The sequence below is a fragment of the Protopterus annectens genome, chromosome 8.part1, assembly GCF_019279795.1.
Source record: "Protopterus annectens isolate FY-2018-M chromosome 8.part1, PAN1.0, whole genome shotgun sequence".
Lineage (NCBI taxonomy): Eukaryota > Metazoa > Chordata > Ceratodontiformes > Protopteridae > Protopterus > Protopterus annectens.
Genome location: NC_056742.1, coordinates 350,141,074 through 350,163,172, shown reverse-complemented (window position 1 = coordinate 350,163,172; position 22,099 = coordinate 350,141,074). Strand labels below are relative to the sequence as shown.

Sequence of the window (22,099 nt, the reverse complement as noted above, 5' to 3'; positions counted from 1 at the left end):
GAATGTGTTTGGCTTTCGCCACCCATTTTAAATTTATTTTGCTGTGCCCTTTTTCGAGGTTAGTATACTGTGCCTCTGTCTAACAGTGACACAGAAGTGATACCCGGGATAAACCTACGATCTCCCATCCACTCATCAAGATTCCTCTTGAAGAGAGTCAATGAGGGACTCTGCCTAACCTGGACTGGGATTTTATTCCAGAGTGAAGGGAGCCTCTGGGTTATGAATCTGTCCCTCCAGCATGTCCTATTTGAGTGCTGAGGTTCAAGTCTCTCGAGCGCGTAGCTCGATGGGATTTGGATTTTCTGAGGTGCAGCATATCCATTAAATCTGAAGTAGGAGATTCATTTGTCTGCAACCTGTGGGTTATGGATCCGATATCGGATCCGAACCGGCATGGTTTACCAGCTATGGATCCAAGCTCTCAGCTCCTCTCCTCACCCATAATGCCCTGCTCTACCCTCATGACCTCAGATCTCGTTTGCCGCGCATGGTGACCAGATTGTGTTTTCTAAGCTCCAGCTAAGTGTAGTTTTTTAAGTCTAAAAAAAGCTTATTTTTGAAAGTTTTGTGTGAAAGTTGTGTGGAAGTGTAGGTTTCCCTGTTATATTTTTATACTTTTAGTGTCTTAAAATTTAATTTTATTTATCCCTCCCCTCGCTGTTAGCGTAGTGTGTGTTTGGGCCTGTTGAGTGGTTTTGTTACTTTACTTTATCTAGATTAAGTAACTTGTTTTTGCTTTTGGGATGTCTGAACAGCCCAAAGCTGTATTTTCTAAGTGCTCCGAGTGTGGCCATAAGCTGTCTCCGGCTGATGGCCACACTAGGTGTGTTAGATGCCTTGGGGTCGAACACCTCGCATCTGGATGTTCCATTTGTGCAGGGTTCAACCCCAGGGCATTGAAGGAGCGGAGGTCCAAGCTTGTCTTGGCGGGTCTTTTGCCGCCAGACTCGGCTCCGGCCTCCGCTTCTTCGGGGGTAACCGTTTCGGCGGTTGTCTCCTCTCCGGCTCCCCCTCCTCCTCCTGGGACTCAACCTCCCTGTAGTGGTTCGGAGGAGAGGGAAGCTAGGAAGAAGGACCGGAGGGAGAAGCACCATAAGCGGCGGGCCGAGACCTCTGTTTCGGCCCCGCCAGCCAAGCGGGCTTCTCCTCCGGCCTCCTTGTCTGCTGGCTCTCCCCCTCCTCGGCTCCGGTCTCCAGTGTGTTTTTCACCGGGACCTGAGGAGGAGGAGACCCGATCTCTGTGGAGGCTATCGAGGAGGCACTCAAGGCCTACCTCGGTAGCCTCGTCGAGATCAACTTATAGCCTGTCAGACGCTGATCTGGACCGGATGATGAGAAGGTTCATCCAGGCCCAGATGCAGATGGGAGTGCTCTTGCCTCCCTCTGGGGGGGAGCTCAACCCCTTTTTTTAAGCCAATTGCTCCTTCTCCGACCCGCTACCCGGGTTCGGAGCAGTTGGAGCCGAGCAGCTTCGGAGCCGGGGGTGGGTCGGCGCCGATAGTACTTGGTACTTCGGATCCGACCCTGCCCTCGAGTGCTTCGGATCCGACCTCTCGGAGCCTGGATCCGAGCTTCGGATCCGGGGGGGATCAGTGCTTCTTTGGCGCCGTCTGTGTCGGAGCGCACTGTCCCTTCAGATCCGAGCGCTTCGGCGCCGGCTCCGATCCACTCCTCGGATCCGAGGGGGAGCCGATTGTCGGATCCTTTGGTCGAGGTCGGCTCCCCTTCGGCTTTTGATGTAGTGGAGAGGGCCCTGTTGAGGGTCTCCGGACACCCGGCACTTGCTTCGCTCCGGCCCCGCTCCCTCTGCACTGGGTCAGGCTTCCACCATCCGCCTTTGGGACAGCCCGCTCCTGTGCCCCAAGCTGTTCCCTGGAACAGGTTACTGTTTGCGAGGAGTCCTCTGACAGCCCCCCAGAGGATGTTCCCCACAAACATACGTGCAAAAGGAGGCACATTGACTCCCCCGAGTCTCTCACGGAAGACACGGATTTGGAGGAAGGGGAAGGCTCCCCACGGTCACCCTCCGAGGATGTCTCATTTGGAGACATCATGGAAATGCTCCGCATAAGGGGGGAGTGGTCTGCCCCCAAGTCTTCCTCGGACGAGTCCGTGTTCTTGGAGGCATTTGAAGCGGGCCCGTCTACCTCTTGGGTGTCCCCTCCTGCCGACCCCTGGTGGACCTCATTACCACCAGGGCGTGGAAGGAACCGGACACCGTGGAGCCAATCCCTAAAAGGCCCGACCGTATTCTCAGTCCTCCGGCTGACCGTACCCATTGGAGTAAGGGGCCTCCGGTAGATGCCATGTTGACGGCGGCGGCCACCAAGCGGGAACTTGCTCAGGAGAGTCCCTCAGTCCATCCCCCGAGCAAGGAGTCTCGGATGATGGACCGCTTGGGGAAGCGGATGTTTAGTTCAGCAACCTTCTCTGTAAGGGCGCTGAACTATCTGGCACATGTGATTAGGTTGCAGCGCGATCTTATTAAAGAATACGCTGCATCCCCCCCAGAGTCCATGTCGGAGGAGGACAAAGTGCTGCACTCCACCCGCATGGCCACTCTCAGGTCCGTTACCAATATCTCTATGCGGCTACTCTCCCATGCTACGGAAGTCGCAGCTAGAGCCGCAGGGGCAGGCCTAGTTACTAGACGTCAGGCCTGGCTCCGTCATTGCGATTTCTCAGAGCCCTTCAAAGCGTCATTTGCGAACGCCTTCAATGGTTCTGCCCTCTTTGGCAAAACTGTTCGCGACACTTTGACCCAGAGCGAGAAGGACGGGAAGACGCTGTCTGCCGTCGGAATCCGCTTCTCTGCACCCCAGAGGCCCTATTCTAGGAACCAAAAGGGTCAGAAGAAGATGTGGTTCCGGAAGTCGCAGCAATCCCAGCCTGCTCCGGACAACCAGTCCTTCCGTGGCAGAGGAGGACAGGGAGGATGCCGCCCTAGGGGCAGAGGGGCTCCCAGGAACTTCGGGTCCAGAGAACCCTTCTCTGAACGGCCCGCGCAGCAGCCCTGAGGGGTTGCCCAGCTGCTCCACTCAGGAGGCAGTCGGGGGACGTTTTTCAGAGCATCTGGCGGCATGGGAGTCCATAACATCAGACCGCTGGGTTCTCCAGATCATATCCAGAGGATACCGTATCCCTTTTCTTCACTTGCCAAAATTGAAGTCCCTCCCCGACGTTCCACCCGGTCAGTGGGAGGCCGCTTTGGCAGAAATTGGCCATCTGCTAAAGAAAAGAGCCATCCAGCCCGTCCCCCCAGACCAGATCGGATCAGGGTTCTACTCCAGGTTCTTTTAGTGCCAAAAAAGACGGGGGATCTAAGACCAATTTTAGACCTTTCACTCTTGAACCTGGCAGTTCCCAAGGAGAAGTTCCGAATGGTCACGCTGCAGTCTATTCTTCCCCCTTCTGGGAGAAAATCACTGGATGTGCTCCATAGACCTCAAGGATGCGTACTACCAAATACTAATGGACAGGCGCTCCAGGAGGTTTCTCCGCTCGGCTGGGAGCCAGTCACTACCAGTTCCGGGTCCTTCCCTTTGGTCTCACCACAGCCCCCAGGGTGTTCACCAAAGTATTAGCAGTGGTAGCGGCCCACCTGAGGCTTCAGGGGGTACAGGTCTTTCCCTACCTGGACGACTGGCTCCTTACCGCCCCAACAAGGCATCTACTACTATTGGCGCGAGACTCCTTTCTCCATCTTGCTCCCCGTCTGGGCACCACTATAAACACAAAAAAATCCAACCTAGCACCCACGCAGTTCATAGATTTTATAGGTGCCAGGTTAGACACAAGGAGATTAAAAGCCTTCCTCACTGCGGACAGAGTTCAAAATCTGCAACTCCAGGTGCGGGCCATTCTCCACTCAAGCACAGATGTCCTTCATGGATGCATCTGCAGTCATAACAACTGGGTTGTCCTGTCGTCAGGCAGCCCTTCGGTCGGCCGGATTCCAAAGTCCGGTCCGCTTCGCTGATGTCGCACTTCACCCGACGTCATCTCTGCTGGTCTTCGGGTATAAAGGCATCAGCCGACGCCATTTTCCTCAGTCTTTCTTGCCGCGTGGCCAAGCAGAAGCTGTTCGCAAGTGCCGGTCGGTCAGATCCAGAGATTACTTCTACCGAATACTACTTCGAAGACTTCTAAAAGCTAAGTACCCCGTTGGGGACTCTTTCTTGCCTCAGCCGATGTCAGAAAAAGTCAATAACTGTTTAACTTGTGGGGAACAAATACCTCATAAAGATTTCCACTCTTACTGTTTGCCTTGTTTAGGCCCAGACCACGACGTAGCAGCCTGTTCGGCCTGTGCCTCATTCAACCGACGAACGCTTAGGCGTCGGTCGGAGTTTGCTGAACAGTTTTTTCGGCTCAGATTTTGCGTACATTATGCTGTCGGATCCTCCGACTACCCAAATTGTTAAAAAACGCAAAGAAAAAGACTGACACTCGCGGTCCACGGTTTCGGCCGAAACCATGGTTAAGCAAACCGCGAGTGTCTCGGTTTCGGCCGAAACCGAGAAAACTGATCAAAGTACAGCTGAATCAATGACTACTACTGAGGCTCCTGCTACCTTACTTGAATCGGCCTCAGAATTTTTACCTACAACAGTGGTTACTAGTGACTTATCAGACACCATCCCTTTGGATGTCTCCACCCCAGCACGTGGTGCTGCTAGGCCTCCTGCAGCCATGTCTATTAAGGCCTTTGCCAGGGCTAAAGCAGCCAAATCTACTAAATCAGTACCTGTTAAACCCCCCTCAACCAGGCCCACTTCTAGTTCACAAATGCTTACTCTGGCAGAAGATTTAATATCTTTAATTAGGGGATCTCAATCTCACCCAGACAGGGCCTCTCAGCCCCCAGAAAAGAGACCTAGAGCAGAGCCCCCCGAGCCTGTGTCCTCTGATGATTCTGCGGATGACTCAGATATCACAGACCAGCCAGAGGCTCCTTTCTCCAATTATGAAGACTCAGATGCTGAAGAATCCATTCCAGCTGCTTCTCCACCTGGAGAATTCTCCTTTGGGGAAACCTTACATGCCATGCGAGAACAATTCCAATGGCAGGAACAGGATTTCTCAGATTCCAGAAAAAGACTTAGGACTTTTCTGCACCTTCCACAACACAGGCCCTTAGCTATACCTCCTGTCCTCTGTTGTGGACGATGCATTTAATGATGTCTGCACTGCACCAGATTCCTTACCTCCAGCCCCTGCCAAACCAGATGGATTTTACAGGGTACCAGACACTCATCATCACCTATACAAGGCCCCACTTGCAGACCCCGAAACTATATCCCAGGGGCCTAAGGCAGTAGCCTCGACCACAGCAAAAAACCCTATTCCTTCTGAAAGGGAAGCCAGGTCTTTAGACAAAAGTTTACACCTCAGCTACTCTCTCAGCTAGAGCTTTAAACTGTCAGTTTCACATGATACAATACCAAGAGTTTATGCTTGATCAGTTAACTAAAAAGCTATCCTCTGATGACTCTATAGATAAGAAATATGTATTAGAAATGGTAAATAACATCCAACAGGTTAATAACCATTCCTTAAAATGTGGCTATGATGCACTGGAGGCTTCATTTAGATCAGCCATGACTGGTACAGTGATAAGAAGACATGCATGGCTGAAGGAACAGGTCTTACCGGATCATGTTAAAGCTAAGTTATTAGATGCTCCTATGGATAAGGCCAGTTTGTTTGGTACACCTGCCCAGCAGGTAATGAAGAAAATGGAAGAAAAGGCAAAATCTGTACAAACGGTTAAAGATTTCTTGCAGGTTCAGCCCCCAAGGTTTAGCAGGAACTGGCCTGCCAAAAATTGGTCCTTTCCTGACTCCACTAGATCCCAAAGGGCAGGAATAGACGCTCCAGAGGCAGAAATCAATCCAGAGGGGTGCCTACAGAGGACGACAGTGGCAAGGTAATAACAGAGGCACAGGCACAGCCACTACCACTACAACAGCACAATCACAGTGACTTGATTCTAACTCCGCCTACCAGGGAACAAATAGCAGCACCATTAGGCGGAAAATTAACCTTATTTTCCAAGAACTGGCACTATATCACAAAAGACAAGTGGATTTTGCAAACCATAGACCAAGGTTACGGTTCCACTTCCACACTTTACCAGTCAAAAGAGGAATGCCAAACCTGCCTCCAAATCAAAAACAGAAGCTCTACAGCAGATAATGCAATTAACAAAGATGAGAGCTGTGGAAAGAGTACCAAGAACAGAACAAGGCAAAGGATTCTACTCCAGACTATTCCTAGTTCCAAGAAAGGAAAAAGTTGGAGACCTATTCTCGACCTGTCCACCTTAAATACATACATCATTGTCCCAAAATTCAAAATGCTGACCCTACAGCAACTTCTTCCCATGCTGGGCAAGGAGTGTTGGCTGGTAACTCTAGATCTCAAGGAGGCATACCTGCACGTCCCCATTCGACCAATTTGCAGAAGATACCTCAGATTTCTTGCAGGATCAGAGCACTATCAATTCTCAGCATTGCCCTTTGGCTTATCTACTGCCCAGAGTATTCACAAAATGCCTGGCATCAGTAATCGCCCACTGCAGACTACAGGAATCCAAATTTATCCATACCTGGACGACTGCCTGCTACAAGGGACAACAAAAGCAAGCTGACAACAGATTTACAAAGGGTCATTTACTTGCTACAAGCACTGGGATACACAGTCAATTTACAAAAGTCAAGGCTGATACCATCCCAAACAAGGACATTCTTGGGGGCGGGGTTGGGGACAGTAAAACAAATGGCATTCCTTACAGCAGAAAACAAAAGAACTCCCTCTTTACTTCTTGGCACTAACAAGACAGAACAAGCTAACAGCAAGAAAAGTTCTGCAGGCCTTGGGCTTCATGGCATCATGCATAATCTTGGTTCCACATGCGAGACTACATATGAGAAAACTACAGTGGTACCTAAAGAATTTATGGTCACAACACAGGCACAGCCTAGAAGCAGAAATTCCACTAATCCCATGCCTAAAACAGGAGTTCCTATGGTGGGCTCAAGCATGCCAGTCAAACCCAGGCCTACCCTTTCACAACTATCAAGCAAGCCAAACCATCACAACAGACGCCTCAGACCTAGGATGGGGGGCTCACATGCTGGACAAATGCGTACAAGGATTGTGGACGCAGGACCAGCTTCACCTGCACATCAACCTAAAAGAAATGCTGACAGTCAAACTGGCAATCCAAAAATTCAGACCATTTCTCAAAGAAGGCCATTTGATGATAAGGACAGACAACACCACAGTCATGTGGTACATCAACAAACAGGGAGGCACTCATGCATACCCCCTATGCAGAATGACTTTGGACCTTTGGAACCTGGCACTCAGCTACAACATCCAGTTACAGGCAATATTTGTACCGGGAAAGGAGAATACTCTAGCAGACATGTTAAGCAGAACCACCTCGGATGCTCACGAATGGATGCTACACCCGGACATCTTCAAGACCATCTCAAAGAAATGGGGAATGCCGCAGATAGATCTATTCGCTTCCCCTCTCAATCACCAGCTCAAAAAATTCTGCACAAGGACATTCCACCCACTTGCATGGAAAGTGGATTCGCTCTCCTTCAGCTGGAAAGGTCTGACAGCATATGCATTCCCACCTCTTCCCTTGATACACAAGGTATTACTAAAAATCAAGGAGGAACGTCCAAGGATAACCCTGATAGCTCCAAACTGGCCAAGACGACACTGGTACCCATTGCTGAGGAGCATGTCTCGGGACAAAATGTGGTCAATACCCCTGATGCCTTTGATGTTAACTCAGAACAACTACAGCATCATGCATCCAAACCTAAAAACGTTGCAACTGACTGCATGGAACATCACATAGCAGCAACAAATCCAGAACTTTCCCAAAGGGTTAAAGACATTATCCTTGAAGCCCGCAGACCTTCAACAAGAAGGAACTATGCAGGAAAATGGAAAAGGTTTGTCATTTGGAGTGCTGAAAGAGGAAAAGATGTGTCGAATATAGATATTGCTAACATTCTGGAGTATTTGGCAGAGCTTCTACATACAGGCCTGTCCTATTCTTCCATCAAGATACATGCATCAGCTATTTCAGCAGAATACGGCTTTGATCCACCTGTCTTTTCACAACCTTTACTCAGGCAGTTCCTCAGAGGGATCAAGAATGTAAAACCTCCTAGGAAACCACCATTGCCAGCTTGGGATTTGAACTTTGTGCTAGAAAAGTTGACACTCGCACCTTTTGAACCAGCAGCAACAGCAGACCTGCAGCATCTATCGTGGAAAACTGCCTTCCTACTGGCAATAACCTCAGCAAGGAGGGTTTCTGAACTTCAGGCCCTAATGGCAGTACAACCCTTCCTAATCTTTCACCAAGATAGTGTCCATGAGGACTAATCCTACATTTATGCCTAAGGTGGTATACAGAGTGTCTTTAAACCAGGCAATCCACCTACCTACCTTCTTCCCCAACCCACAAAACAGAGGGGAAAGAATGCTGCATACCTTGGATGTACATAGACAGCTACGCTACTATCTGGACAGAACAAAAAGTAACAGAAAAACTGACCAGCTTTTTGTAGCCTATGCAACAGGAAGGGAAGGAAAAGCTATTTCCAAACAGACAATCTCCAAATGGATAGGAAATTGCATATGATTTTGTTACTCCTTCCATGGAAAACCAATTCCACAGAACATAAGGCCTCATTCTACAAGGGCAACAGCCACTACCACAGCCTTCTTACGAGGAGTGGCAACCAAGGACATTATTGAGGCGGCTACTTGGACCTCCGTGCATACATTTGCCAAGCATTATAATTTAACTCTGTATTCCAGATCCCGAGCAGGGTTTGCCACTGCTGTACTGCAAGGGATCCTAACCACACCATAATCTACTCTTCCTCCTCCCCTAGTTGGCTATGGTATTCTACCCAGTTGTTATGACTGCAGATGCATCCATGAAGGACATAGTACAGTTTTGTACCTACCATAAATGTAGATGTCCGAATTGGATAGCATCTGCAGTCAGGATTACCCTCCCTCCTTCCCCTCTGTGGTACTCCTAGGGTATTTACCCCCCTAATAGCTAGCTGGTGGGGGGGAGTCTCTTATGGTGTATTTGTTTATATATATGTACATACATGCTTATTTTTTGTGTTTGCCTTCTATCTTTTTGGAAACATTGGCATCTACCCAAAATTTAGCCTTCCAAGAGGGCAACTGGCATCTGGGGCAAGAAACACTGAGGAAAATGGTGTCGGCTGATGCCTTTATACCCGAAGACCAGCAGAGATGATGTCGGGTGAGGTGCGACATCAGCCGAAGCCGGACCCGGACTTTGGAATCCGGCCGACCGAAGGGCTGCCTGACGACAGGACAACCCAGTTGTTATGACTGCAGATGCTATCCAATTCGGACATCTACATTTATGGTAGGTACAAAACAGTACTTTCCGGCGGAGTTGGTCCTGAGGGCTCTAGGGTCCATGGCGGCTGCTATAGCACTTCTTCCTCTCGCCAGGTTCAATATGCGCATTCTCCAGTGGACACTCCTAGTACAGTGGTCGTATCTTGCTCTTCCTATGCATCATCCCATTGCGATCAGCAAGGCTTGCAAGCGGTCCCTCCTGTGGTGGCTACACTCTCCAGATCTCCACGGAGGCCGCCCATTTTGTGCTTCTCCCCCTCTTGCCACGGTGACCACGGATGCCTCCCGCCTCGGGTGGGGGGGGGGATTTTGCAGGCCGGACCGTCCAAGGCACGTGGAACGATTCAGAGACCTTACTGCATATCAACGTTCTAGAGATGAGAGCATTGCTAGCACTTCAGGCCTTTCTTCCCTTGGGAACAATTGCGATTCAATCGGACAACATGTCGGTTGTCTAGTATATCAACAAGCAGGGAGGAACCAGGTCTTACCCTCTTTGTCGAGAAGCCATGAGAGTTTGGGAATGGGCAATCTCCACCAACCGCTTTCTCATAGCAACGCACATTCCGGGTCAGTCCAACATCCCGGCGGACAAACTCAGTCGCACCATTCTCACCCCTTACGAGTGGTCTCTCAATACTCAAGTAGCGGAACGCATATTCGCACGGTGGGGAACTCCTTGTTGCGATCTTTTTGCCTCTCCCTCAAACACCAAGTGCGACAGTTTTTTCGCTGTGATACCTCCTCCCGGAGGTTCCCCAAGAGACGCTCTGGTGCATGCTTGGCCACCCGGTCTTCTTTATGCTTATCCCCCCTTACCTCTGATGCTCCAAGTTCTTCAGAAAGCCTCTCGGTTGGGGTGCAGAATGATTCTCATTGCTCCGTATTGGCCTCGACAGATCTGGTTCCCCTTCCTAAGGTCTCACTCTGTGAATCCTCCTTGGATTCTAGATCCCATTCCGGATCTGATATCTCATCCATCCCACTTATCTCCTCCGAACCTGGACAACCTGAAGCTGACCGCTTGGCTGCTCCAGTTCCACTCTTGATCAGGACTCCCGGTATTTCGTCCCCTGTTAAGGCCATCCTGGTGGCAGCTCATAAGCCATCCACTAGGAAAGTCTACCGCAGCAAGTGGAAACGGTTCTCGTTGTGGGCGGAGCGGCAAGGCCTAAACACAGTTCCTCTCCCTTTGGTGCTTGATTTCTTAATCACTCTTTTTAATGATGGTGCCAGCAGTTCCACGCTCAAAGTACAACTTGCGACTATTTCCCATTATCACATTGGTCATGACTCCAATCCTCTGATGTCGGCCAAGTTGTGTAAGATTTTCCTTAAAGGTACTTTTCTTCTCAGGCCCCCTGTAAAACAAGCGGTTCCTCCTTGGGACCTTTCCTTAGTTCTCCAGGCCTTGACCGCGCCCCCCTTCGAACCGGCGGCTACGGTAGATCTGAAATTCTTATCTTTCAAGACTGCCTTCTTAGTAGCCATTACTTCGGCCAAGAGAGTTTCAGAGCTTCAAGCATTATCAGCTAAACCTCCTTACTTGGTCTTTCATCCGGACCGTGTTTACCTCAGGACCAACCCGTCCTTTCTTCCTAAGGTAGCTTCTGAAGCAAACATTAATCAATCCATTAACCTCCCTGTTTTCTTTCCTAAATATGAAAACGAAGGTGAATACAAGCTTCACTCCTTAGATGTTCACAGGCAACTTAGATTTTATCTAAACAGGACGGCTGGTCATAGGCAATCCGACCAGTTGTTCATTTCCTTTGCTAAATTTAATTTGGGCAAACCAATTTCTAAAGTCTCATTATCTTGCTGGATTTCACAATGTATCTTATTGGCTTATCAAGCTTCGGGAAGGCCCGCACCGGAGGGTGTCCATGCCCATTCAACCCGGTCAGTCTCTACCTCGGCAGCTTTTAAGTCTAGGATTCCTCTAGATGATATTTGTGCAGCAGCCACGTGGGCTTCATCTCATACTTTTATTTCCCACTACAAGTTGGATCTTGCATCTAGGGTAGAGCATCCTTTGGCTCCAGTGCTCGGAATATCCTTCCATGATGGCCGCCCAAGATTCAGGTAGCTGGGGACTCTGTCCCACAGGTTGCAGACAAATGAATCTCCTACTTCAGATTTAGAAGTTATGTACTCACCATAACGTTCCATCTGAGTAGGTGTATTCATTTGTCTGCAACCATCCCACCCTCCTATCCCCCTGGCCTTTCAGTTTCCTGCATATGGTGTGTTACCCTTTTCAGGGTGTTCTTGCTGTTGGCAAACTCGATCTGAGGTCATGAGGGTAGAGCAGGGCATTATGGGTGAGGGGAGGAGCTGAGAGCTTGGATCCATAGCTGGTAAACCATGCCGGTTCGGATCCGATATCGGATCCATAACCCACAGGTTGCAGACAAATGAATACACCTACTCAGATGGAACGTTATGGTGAGTACATAACTTCTAATTCCGGGTTGGACATGGCTTTATACGTCAGGCACAGATCACCTCTGAACAGGCGGTATGCCACTGAGTAGAGCTGGAGTTTCTTTAACCGGGCAGCATATGGCATCTGTTTGAGCCCTTTGATCCTCTTGGTGAGGTACTTTTGGGGTCTTTCCAGTTGCTGCAGGTGTCTGGTAAGGTACATCCCAAAAGGGGCATTGTACTCCATTATGGGCCTGATGAGGGATGAGTAAAGAGGCACGATGACCTCCCCTGATCGAGATGTGAATCCCTTCATGATTAGGTGGGCTATATAAAATGATTTTCTAACCACTTTGGCCACATGGTTGTCAAATGAGAGATTGCTATCAACTTGGGTCCCCAGGTCCCTAATTACTTCTTCTGTACTTAATGGATTACCACCTATGTGGTAATTTGTGGGCACTTTGTTTTTGCCAAAGGGGATGACTATACACTTTTTGGCATTTAGCTTGAGGCCATGGCTCTGGCACCAGTTGTCTGTTTCTATGAGGCCCTTTTGGAGGATGCTTGTGTCGGCTGGAGAGTCGATTATGGCACCCAGTTTGCAGTCTTCTGCGAACTTGGTCAGCCGCAGTCCTTCTGTGTTGGCCTGTACTTCCGAGAAATATATACCGAACAAGAGAGGTCCCAGGACTGAGCCTTGTGCGACACCACTTGTAACTGGTTTGGAGTCTGACATGGCTCCAGCAATTCTAACCATGTGGGTTCTGTCCTTGAGCCAGTCTGCAATCCATCTAGTGACATAGGGGTTTATATTTAAGCTGGTGAGCTTATCTATAATGCCCGAGTGGGGTATTGTATCGAAGGCTTTTGCGAGGTCCAGGTAGGCTGTGTGGACCACCTTCCCCTCGTCAATGGCCTTGGTGACTGTTTCAAAGAAATCAACCAGGTTTAAGAGGCAGGATCTGCCCTTAACAAAGCCGAACTGGGTAGGATCCAGTGTCTGTAGGTCCCCAATATCTTTATTTATGAGGTCCATGATGATCCTTTCCATAGCTTTGCAGACCAAGCTAGTCAGGCTTATGGGGCGATAGTTTCCAGGATCCATTGAGGCACCACCTTTATGGAGAGGGACCACTGTTGCTATACGCCACTCTTTGGGCACTTATCCTCTAGTAAGGCTGAGATTGAACAGTAGTTTTATGTTTGGGTTTAGCTCTTCTTGGAGTTCATGTAGGACGCAGCCCGGGACACGTCTGGTCCCATTGATGCTGTGTTTTTTGCTTTGGAGAGGGCGGCTCTTACCTGAGCATCTGAGATGTCAGGGGGGCAGCACTCTGCTGGGATAGATATTTGCCCTTTTGGTGGGGGGGGGGGAGATTAGTTTATGATCTGATCTTACCAGTGAGGGATACACTTCTGGTCTGGAGCATAGAGTCCCCATGTTGGTGATGATCAGGTCCAGTATGTTTTCCCCTCTTGTGGGAGTGGTAACAAGTCGTTCCGTAGCATTTGAGTTTATAAATTCTAGGAACCTTTGGGCTAGGGTGTTTGAGCTAGAGTAATGCTCCCAGCCTATGTTTGGGTAGTTGAAGTCGCCCAATATAATGGTGTTTGGAGAGACCTTCATATTTTCCAGTGTTCTCAGAAAGGCCGAGTGGGGCTCCTGGGTTTGGGAGGGTGGTCTGTAGCAGGCTATAAACTGGAAGGCAGTTTTACCCACTGTTAGTTGCATATGGATAGTCTCTGATGCTTTGTGCTTTGCCACCAATCTCGAGGTGTGGGTATCTTTGATGAATATCGATACTCCCCCTCCTTTTGTGGTTCGTCCAAGTTTTGGGGCCAAAAAGCATGGTATGAGGTATAACCTGGTAGTGCTGGGGTGCTCTCGGGAGCCCTGAACCAGGTTTCTGTTACTGCACAGATATCGATGTTCTCCATGCTAAGGAGAGTTTCGAGTGCGTGCATCTTGAGGTTTAGACTTCTGGCATTGAGTAGCATTACTCTTAGTTTCTTATCCCTTGTGATACCTATGGAGGTGGGTTTGTCTTTTGAGCCTTGCCTAAAAAAGGCACTATGGGGGTAGCAAGAGCCTTTGCCAATATCCGAAAGCCCAGGGGTGACAGGTGCAAGCCGTCCCTAGTGAAGCATCGTGGCTTGTCGAGCATATCATCCCAAGCTGACAGGCATTGGATCCCCTTTGAATGACACCAGTACTTAAGCCAATTGTTGAAATTGATCATCTTGTCTTCATATTGTGGCATCATTCTTGGTGAGGGTAAGATGCTACTCAAGGTCAGGGTCAAACCGGCCTGAGCTACATGCTCAGAGAGCTCCTTTATGTCTCTTTTCATGTAGTCCAGGGAGGTACGTCTCAGGTCATTCACACCAGCATGGACAATGATTGAGTCATATTTGTACTTGCCTTGGAGTGACCTGAGTGCTTGTGTTATGTGGCGGATCCTAGCGCCAGACAGGCTGCTCACCGTGACCCTCTCCTTGTTCAGCCTGGTGAGCGGGACGTCAGTGTGCCTGATGATCGAGTCACCTATTATAAGTGTATCAGGTGTGTTGTTTAGTCTTAAGGGCTGTGACTGTTCGGCACACTGGCTTTGTGAGATATGTGTTGCACGTGTTTTGTTTTGGGGTAGCGGTTGCTTGGGTGTCTGCTTTGGAGGTCTCTGCTGCTTAGGCAGATCTTTATTTAGAGCCTCCGAGTATGTTTTTGTGTGATTATGTATTTGGTTTGCTGTCGTGGTAAGTCTATGTGAGACTGGAATTGTAGTGAGTGTGGTTTCCTTCTCCTCCTGACTGGTTATGCCAGTACTGAGTTGAGAGAGCTTAGCCTCCAGTTTGGCTGTATGGTTGCATCTCTCACATGTGTTGGAATTTGTTGGGAGGAGGAGAGGGTTGTCTGTGTACATGAGGCAGTTGTAACATTGCCTCAAGATTCCCAGATTCACCAGCTGGACCGGAGAGGAGACTGACAACTGACCTTTGGACATGCTAAAATAATATTGGGAATTCCTTGGGCCAGTGGGGAGTGAGGGTGTAGTGCTTTTAATTTTTAGTGCTGACTTATATAATTGCTTTAGCGCACAAGTGCCAGGTAACTTAAGTGCAATGTGTTACAGGTAACTTAAATGCAAAAACGACAAACAGTAACTTTCTTTCAAGTGAAACAAGGAAATAAGAACAGTAAGCAATGCAGATATCACTAGTGATCCACAGAAGCACTGGGAAGCCGCGTATTAGGTGGAATTAGCGTTCCAGGGAAATAACAAGCAAACAAACAACAAGCATGTTGGTGCATTGTGGGTAGGGAGGAGCTCAAGAGCTATTAGGTAACCGCGAGCAATAGTAATGGCAGAGTCTGGATCCGAACCCAGTAGTTGAGGAAGAATGAAAATGGACAACACAGATGAAATGTTATGGTAAGTACATCACTTCTCAGATAATCCAAAAAAAAAAGTTAAGTATTTAGAGTAGGAAATACAGCACAGGTAATGTCACATCATGATGGAATAGTGATTCCCCAAACTAAGGTGGAATGGGAAGCATCTGATAACTTAATTACATGATGATGCTCTGGAGTCTTCAGTAGGAAACTGGTACAAAAGGTCAGTGGAGTTGCAAGAAAGCAGCAGGGAGTTGCAAGAAAGCAGCAGGAAATGGCAGCAACTCTGACGCAGTCAATGTTGTGGAGTGATAGGTCAATAAGTTCCCATATGAAGGTGCAGCAGATGATGTAGGATACAGCTGAAGAGAATACGTCTCAGGAAGAGGTTCTGGAACTTCCTGCAGAATTCTTGCAGGAAACAGCAAAGAATGTGCTCTCAGTTTAGAAGAAATGATGTAAGGGAAGAACTACTTTGTAGGGATGGATAGATGTTCAGGTCAATGAAATAAATAGATTACAGGAAGTAAATAAAACCCAAAATGTTAGAAGTCTAACAAAATAAAGTATTCAAGATTGTTAACAGAAATTCATGTGATAGAAGTAAATAGGATATATTACTGTGCAGCTAAATTTAATAAGTCTTACCACAAAAACAAAGAGCAATAAGGGAGAGGAGGGTAAGAAATAAAATGCCATCATTGAAGCATCGAATAGAGAAAATTATAAAGCAATTAAGACAGGAAGTATAATTGTTAAAAAATATATATATATATATAGAAGAGGGAATAAATCAACAAAAAGACTTAAGATGTGGTAAAAGCAGTGTGCAGTATCAGAACAGACCACATTCTATTACATATTATTGCAGATAATAAACTAAAGATATCTGGACAGGCAGAAAAACTTAGAAAATATGCAGATAAGTATAAAGGAAAGGTACAAAATAAGCAGTTCATTGATGATCCAAAAAAGTTTTATAGAGAACTGGGAAACAAAGTGAAAGGAATAGAAATATATCCCAAAAAAGAAGAAATAGACACCTTTTAGAAAAATATTTATCAAGACCCTGTGGAACAAAACACAAAACAAAGTTGCTGAATAGATAGAAGAATTAGTAGAAACGGTAAAGAGTTCAAATGTACAGAATGTGAAGTGGGATGAAGTAATGACCAGAGAAATTGAAACAAAATTAGCAAAATCTTCTAATTGGAAAAAACCCAGTCCCAGATGCAGTACCTAACTTCTGGCTAAAAGGATTAACATCTTTACACAAAGATGTAGCCCTGAGTGCATGAAAAAACAGATAAAGTGTAGTCTATGAAGAAAAAAGTAACACTGAATATTGAAATTGCAACACCTAGTGATTATAGTGTCTCCCATACAGAGAGTCAGTCCTAAAATATCAGGATCTACAGGCAGAAATGAGGGCAATATGGAAGTAAGTTACCCAGACAATCCCAACAGTAGCAGGTGCAGTGGGTCTGAAAGAGAGTATACAGTTATATTTAAATTTGCTACCTATACATGTAATTCCATATGAATTGCAGGAGTTGTCAATTCTGGGCGCATTGCAGGTGCTGCAAAGAGCACTTTTAGTTAACATCAAAGATTCAAACAATACTAATTTCGTGAACTTTAATTATACCCTCATTTAGGAAGGAGGTCATTTAGGAAGGAGGTCCATTCCCATCATGGCCTTAGAAACCCCAAAAGACTTGGAGAAATTCAGAGAGAGAAACAGCACTCATATTAGCTTTAACCTGTGCTAGGCATGTAACTGAAGTCCGAGCTGTTGTGTATAGGGAAACTTTTTTGATATTTTCATAGGTAAGTACTAGGCTAGCTTCCCTTGTGGGCCATTCTAAGCCACTAGGCCGTTTTCCCTTTTTGCGCTTAAATTAACCTATTCCATTTGGTTAGTGATTGGGCTTATCCATATAATTGTCAGTAACTATATGTTAACCTAATGAGAATAACTGGGATAATTTCATAAAAATAGAGAAACTTTCCTTATAAGCCTTTCCTTTATGCCTAACATGATGTCTGAGCTTTCCTTGAATTAAACCATCAGCTTCTTTTTTTCTTTCCATGCCCACAAAAAGAAGATGGTAAGATACTGCATTCTTTGAATGTGCATAAACAACTCCTATTCTCTGTGGACAAAAGTAAATCTTCTAGACAATATATATGAGCAAAGAAAAGAAGAGCTGTAAATAAGAAAGCTGTATTGAGATAAATTGCAAATTTCATCTCACAGTTATCTCATCACTGAAACCCAAACCTCTTGAGATCAAGACTCACTCAGCAAGGAGTTCCCACTCACGCCATCTTGGAGACTGCCTCTGGGACATCTCTCCACACCTTGTCCATTCATTATTACCAAGGTTTGGCATCCAGGGCCAGTGCAGAACTTGCCTCAGCTAACCTGCAGGGGCTTCTTTCCCAGTCCAGTCTTTGGCTAACCTCCAAGCTTTCTTTAGTTTTGGGAATTTTCCCAAGATTTATTGCTGCAGCTCTGAACTGTGAAGAACATAGAGCAGTTATGTTAGATACTTGTTGCAGTACAGGTTCACAGTCTCTTACCCCCTTTTTCCTCTCCTTATGCTTGGGGTGGATACCCTTTCACAGTGTCCTCCTCACACCCATGGGTAGGTTCCTGTCCCTAATCTCCCAACTACAGTCTGGGGATATATTTGGGCAAGTTGTGCTCATGGTTACTCTGGTAAGATGGTATCTCTGGTTATGGGCAAGAAAAAACAAACAATGGCACTGGTTGACAGCTAGTTAAAATGCTGACATGCTGACAGATGGTAGGGTGTCTGCCAGATGTTTTTTTAAATATTTGCCCAGCCTGGGGCTTCTTCTAAGCAGGAATCCTGAGATGTTCTGACTGAGTTACTGTTGCAGTATACTTGGCAGATGGGTTGTAGCAGTGAAGCTACTAGGATAATCTACTTTTATGGCAAGCCTCTAACACAGCTGTACTTCTACATAACTGTTCTTTGTTCTTCCATTTGCTGTTCTACTATTATGATATGCATAAATGTGTTATTGTTTGCAGTAATGTAACATTTTGGGATAGAAATGGCTGTTTTTTTTTTTAAATGTGTCCTTTGACATATAGTTGTACAATATGAAAAGTTATGCTGATCATCTAACAGATTCTCTACCATTTTGCAGCTGCTCGCAACCATGTGAATAGAATGTGTCTTGCTGCTGACATACCTCTTATAGAAAGTGGTACTGCTGGCTACCTTGGCCAAGTTACTGTTATTAAGAAGGTAGGATGTTCTTTTCTGCCATGCTCAGGAATGCCTGCTTTACTTGTTCTTTTGTGTGTTTTTCTGAAATGTCAACTGAACTGTACAGTAGATGGGTGGAGAGGTATTATCCATTTTATAGCAAGATTTGATTTACCATAGCAGTAGGTGTTCAATTTTGGGACTACTGCAGCAGTAATATTCATCATGTATTGAAATTTGTTACAGGCAGATATCCACTGAATGGCCAAACTCCCAGATGTTTGGATGTCCCATATACAGATTGGACTGCTTCATACACCAGAGATATGTGGCTGATCAGGGTAGAAAAGGGGGAAGCAAATCTGCACCATCTTTGTATCTTTTTGCACTCATCCAGGCATTCTGTTATCCAGCATCCCATCTGAAGATATTTCCTTTTCAGAGTGTCTTAATCGTATGTGACTTGTTGATTGCTAGTTATTGACCAGGACAGTCTAATTGGGTCAAAAGTACATTTTTAATAGAGACTGTAATGAGAAAAGCTCCACATACAATTATGACAAAAATCCAGTGCATAATGAAACATTTGCTCCAACAGCTGTTAGTTGTATAAGAGTAATGAACACGTTTAATAACCTGTGAGGAAGTATAATTTTTAGTATACATCCATTATAGTTTTACTTTAGTCTGTTATGATTTATTTTTATGACAGCATTTTAAGTGTGATTCAGAATTGTCAGACTCCCTTAAAAGTGTATGGAGTTGCAGGGTGATGTTGAGTCCATACCTTCTGTTAGCCCTCCAATATTTTAGGCATATGTGGATGCCTTTAAAATTGATCCTTGTAGCCATATTCAGAGCCATACCATCCAGGAAACTGCACCCCTTTTGTAGAGTGGAGGAAGGAGCTAAACATTTGTTAAAAAAATACTGCTGCTTTAGGGATCATCTTACTTTAATGTAAGGAAACTACGATTGGCACCTGTTAGTAGTATCTTCCCAAATGACAGGGAAGGTGGGCTGTTGGATCATTTCGGCAAAAAGGTTTACACTTCTGTAATTCAGGGTATTGGGGCCATTAATTGCCAGCTTCCCATATACTGCAGTTCCAGTGGAATGTCCTTAAAATGGAGGAATTGGTGGAATCAACTGTTAGGCTAAAGTTCAAAGCTCAATTCACATCTCTTTTAAGGTGGGAAAGCATGCTGTCAGATGTGTGCATGTTGCTACAGATTCATCTGCCAGGTTTGCAACAGCAGGAGCTATTTTTAGAAAACATTCTTGTATTAGGATTTCTTTCTTTCCTAGGGATGTTAAGGGACAAATTATCAGTTCTCCGTTTGATTCTGTTTCTCTCTCCTTCACAAGATAGTTTTAAGGTCTGGGGAAAAGTGGAGTGTTATACAGATTGGAGCAGTTATTTCACTCACCAGTTTGAAAGTGTAACTGAAACATCGCCAGCAAACAATAGGCCTCTTGTCAGAAACATACTACAGTCTAACAACTGAACAGCTTTAAGGAAAATTCAACCTTCAATCTCCAAAATGTGAACATGGGTAAAATGTGGAACATTTAATAACACCTTACTAACAATTTAAACTAGGAAGCTCATAGGATGGCTAAATAGTGATATTTTTACTTGTAGAATGTTTCTTGTAATCTAATATGATTCATTTTTATTTACAATGGATATCAGAAATTTCCTAACACTGAATGTGTGATAGATCCTTTCATTGTGGAACTTTAAGGAACATTAACTTTTTAAGACCCCAGTAAAGGAACATTCCTCATAATGATATATAATTGAGAGGTATGTTTCCTTGACTTGGAATCAAAGAAAGTAAAGCCCACTCGTTTTTTTTTTTTTTTTTTTTTTTTTTTTTTTTTAAGTTTAACTTCTAACATACTTTGCAAAGCAATTGTCTCCACCTGCGTGACATACCATAGACAGAAATCTCTAGTTTACCCTGTCAGGTACTGCTGACAAACTAACACAGGCAGATGTTCATCGTGTTTTACTGCTGCAGTCATCACACTAGGGTTATCCTGCCGTCAAGGCGATCCATGATCGGCGAATCCCAAAGTCTTGGTCCGGCATTGGTTGTCGTCGCTTCTTCCCTGACGTCAGTGCGACAGGGGCATAAAAGAATATATAACTTTTAAAAACAGGCGGAAAGGAATCAATAAGAGCCAGCAAATCGACTAAAACTGTTTTATTGTAAGCGCTTTCAGCAAGGTGCTTACCTCGCCGCCTTCAGACATACACACAGAATCAGTTAAGCCATCTTAAATAGACAGAGTAATTATGTTGATTAATTACCTTAAACTTAATTAATGATTTAAAGATGCATAGAATCAAACCAAACTGTAATGTAAAACTTTATAAAAAAACTATTGTTAAGTAAGTAATAATAACCTAAAAAACACAGTATTCTATTCTTCTAAAAATGTTGAAATTCTCACGAAGCATAAGAGGATGCATGTAAAAACCAAAGTACAAAATAGAGGATGTACTAATGACAGTGAATAGCATTTGAACATACTTTTAAACACTTTCAACATCAATAAACCAACCATCTATTCTAACAATACAGAAATATCACTTAAACTTATTGTTTTTCTAAACCAGAAGATTTACCAATAGATTTCGCAGAAATCATTTTCATTTTCCTGCAGCTACAAATACCTCCAACAGCACCACTCCACCCCAACCCCCTATCACTAATAATAATATGCCAGAACCGGCCAGACAACAACAAGCTGGCCCACCACCTTTGATGTCCTTACATCCGCAGCCTGTCCCAACCCTTTTGATGACAGCTCAAACACAAAACAGCAATTCACACCTTGCTCCACCTAGCCCTAGGCAAGGTAACAGCTTCAATTTAAACAATGCTGAAGGACAAAATGTTTTTTTATCCCCAGCCCACTGGAATCAAGGCAACGACATACGGACGCCAGCACGGAACAACAGGGGGAGGGGGAGAGGCAATTGGAGGTATCAGAACTTAGGCAGACCTATGCTAACCAGGAATGCCAGCAGGAATTATTGACTTTAGCTTTCAATGAAAGTCTGACCACAGTATCTTGCCCAGTATTTAACTTGTCTAACAAAATGTTCTCGGACTCCCACATTCAACTCCTAAGCAAGGGATTCACTTTATTCCAGCCCAACGTGCAAATCTATCAGACCTACTATTGGATTTACGTTTATTCCTGAGGAAACTTAACCTAAAGGTTTTACATGCCACTACAGATTCCGAAGAGGACAGCGATGACCCTGAGGAACCCACAGAGACATCAGCCTTTGAAGTACTACTTCATAAAAAATCTCTATACAACCCAGTGTTACATAACACACTCCAAACTTTTCTTAAGGTCTGTGAGTCTGATCTAAGAGCAGTGGTACGAAACCCTTGCCTGTCTAAATGGTTCAATTTGACCCACGAAGAACGCACTGCATTAAATGATCTCAAATCTGATTATAGCCTTCGCATCATGAAGGCAGACAAAGGGACTGGCATAGTCCTGATGGATCAGGCACTATATGTAGAAAAAAATAGAAGCATCTCTTATAGAA

At 45.7% G+C, this 22,099-nt stretch overlaps 1 protein-coding gene across 1 annotated transcript in view; it reads left to right on the top strand.

Annotated features, from left to right (window-relative positions):
• The window catches only part of UBA2 (ubiquitin like modifier activating enzyme 2), a 985,116-nt gene that overhangs the window by 228,696 nt on the left and 734,321 nt on the right, over positions 1-22,099 (top strand). The window contains exon 5 of the mRNA XM_044081921.1: positions 18,458-18,558. Within this exon, the coding sequence (XP_043937856.1) occupies positions 18,458-18,558 (101 nt within the window). The remainder of the gene's footprint in view (positions 1-18,457; positions 18,559-22,099) is intronic.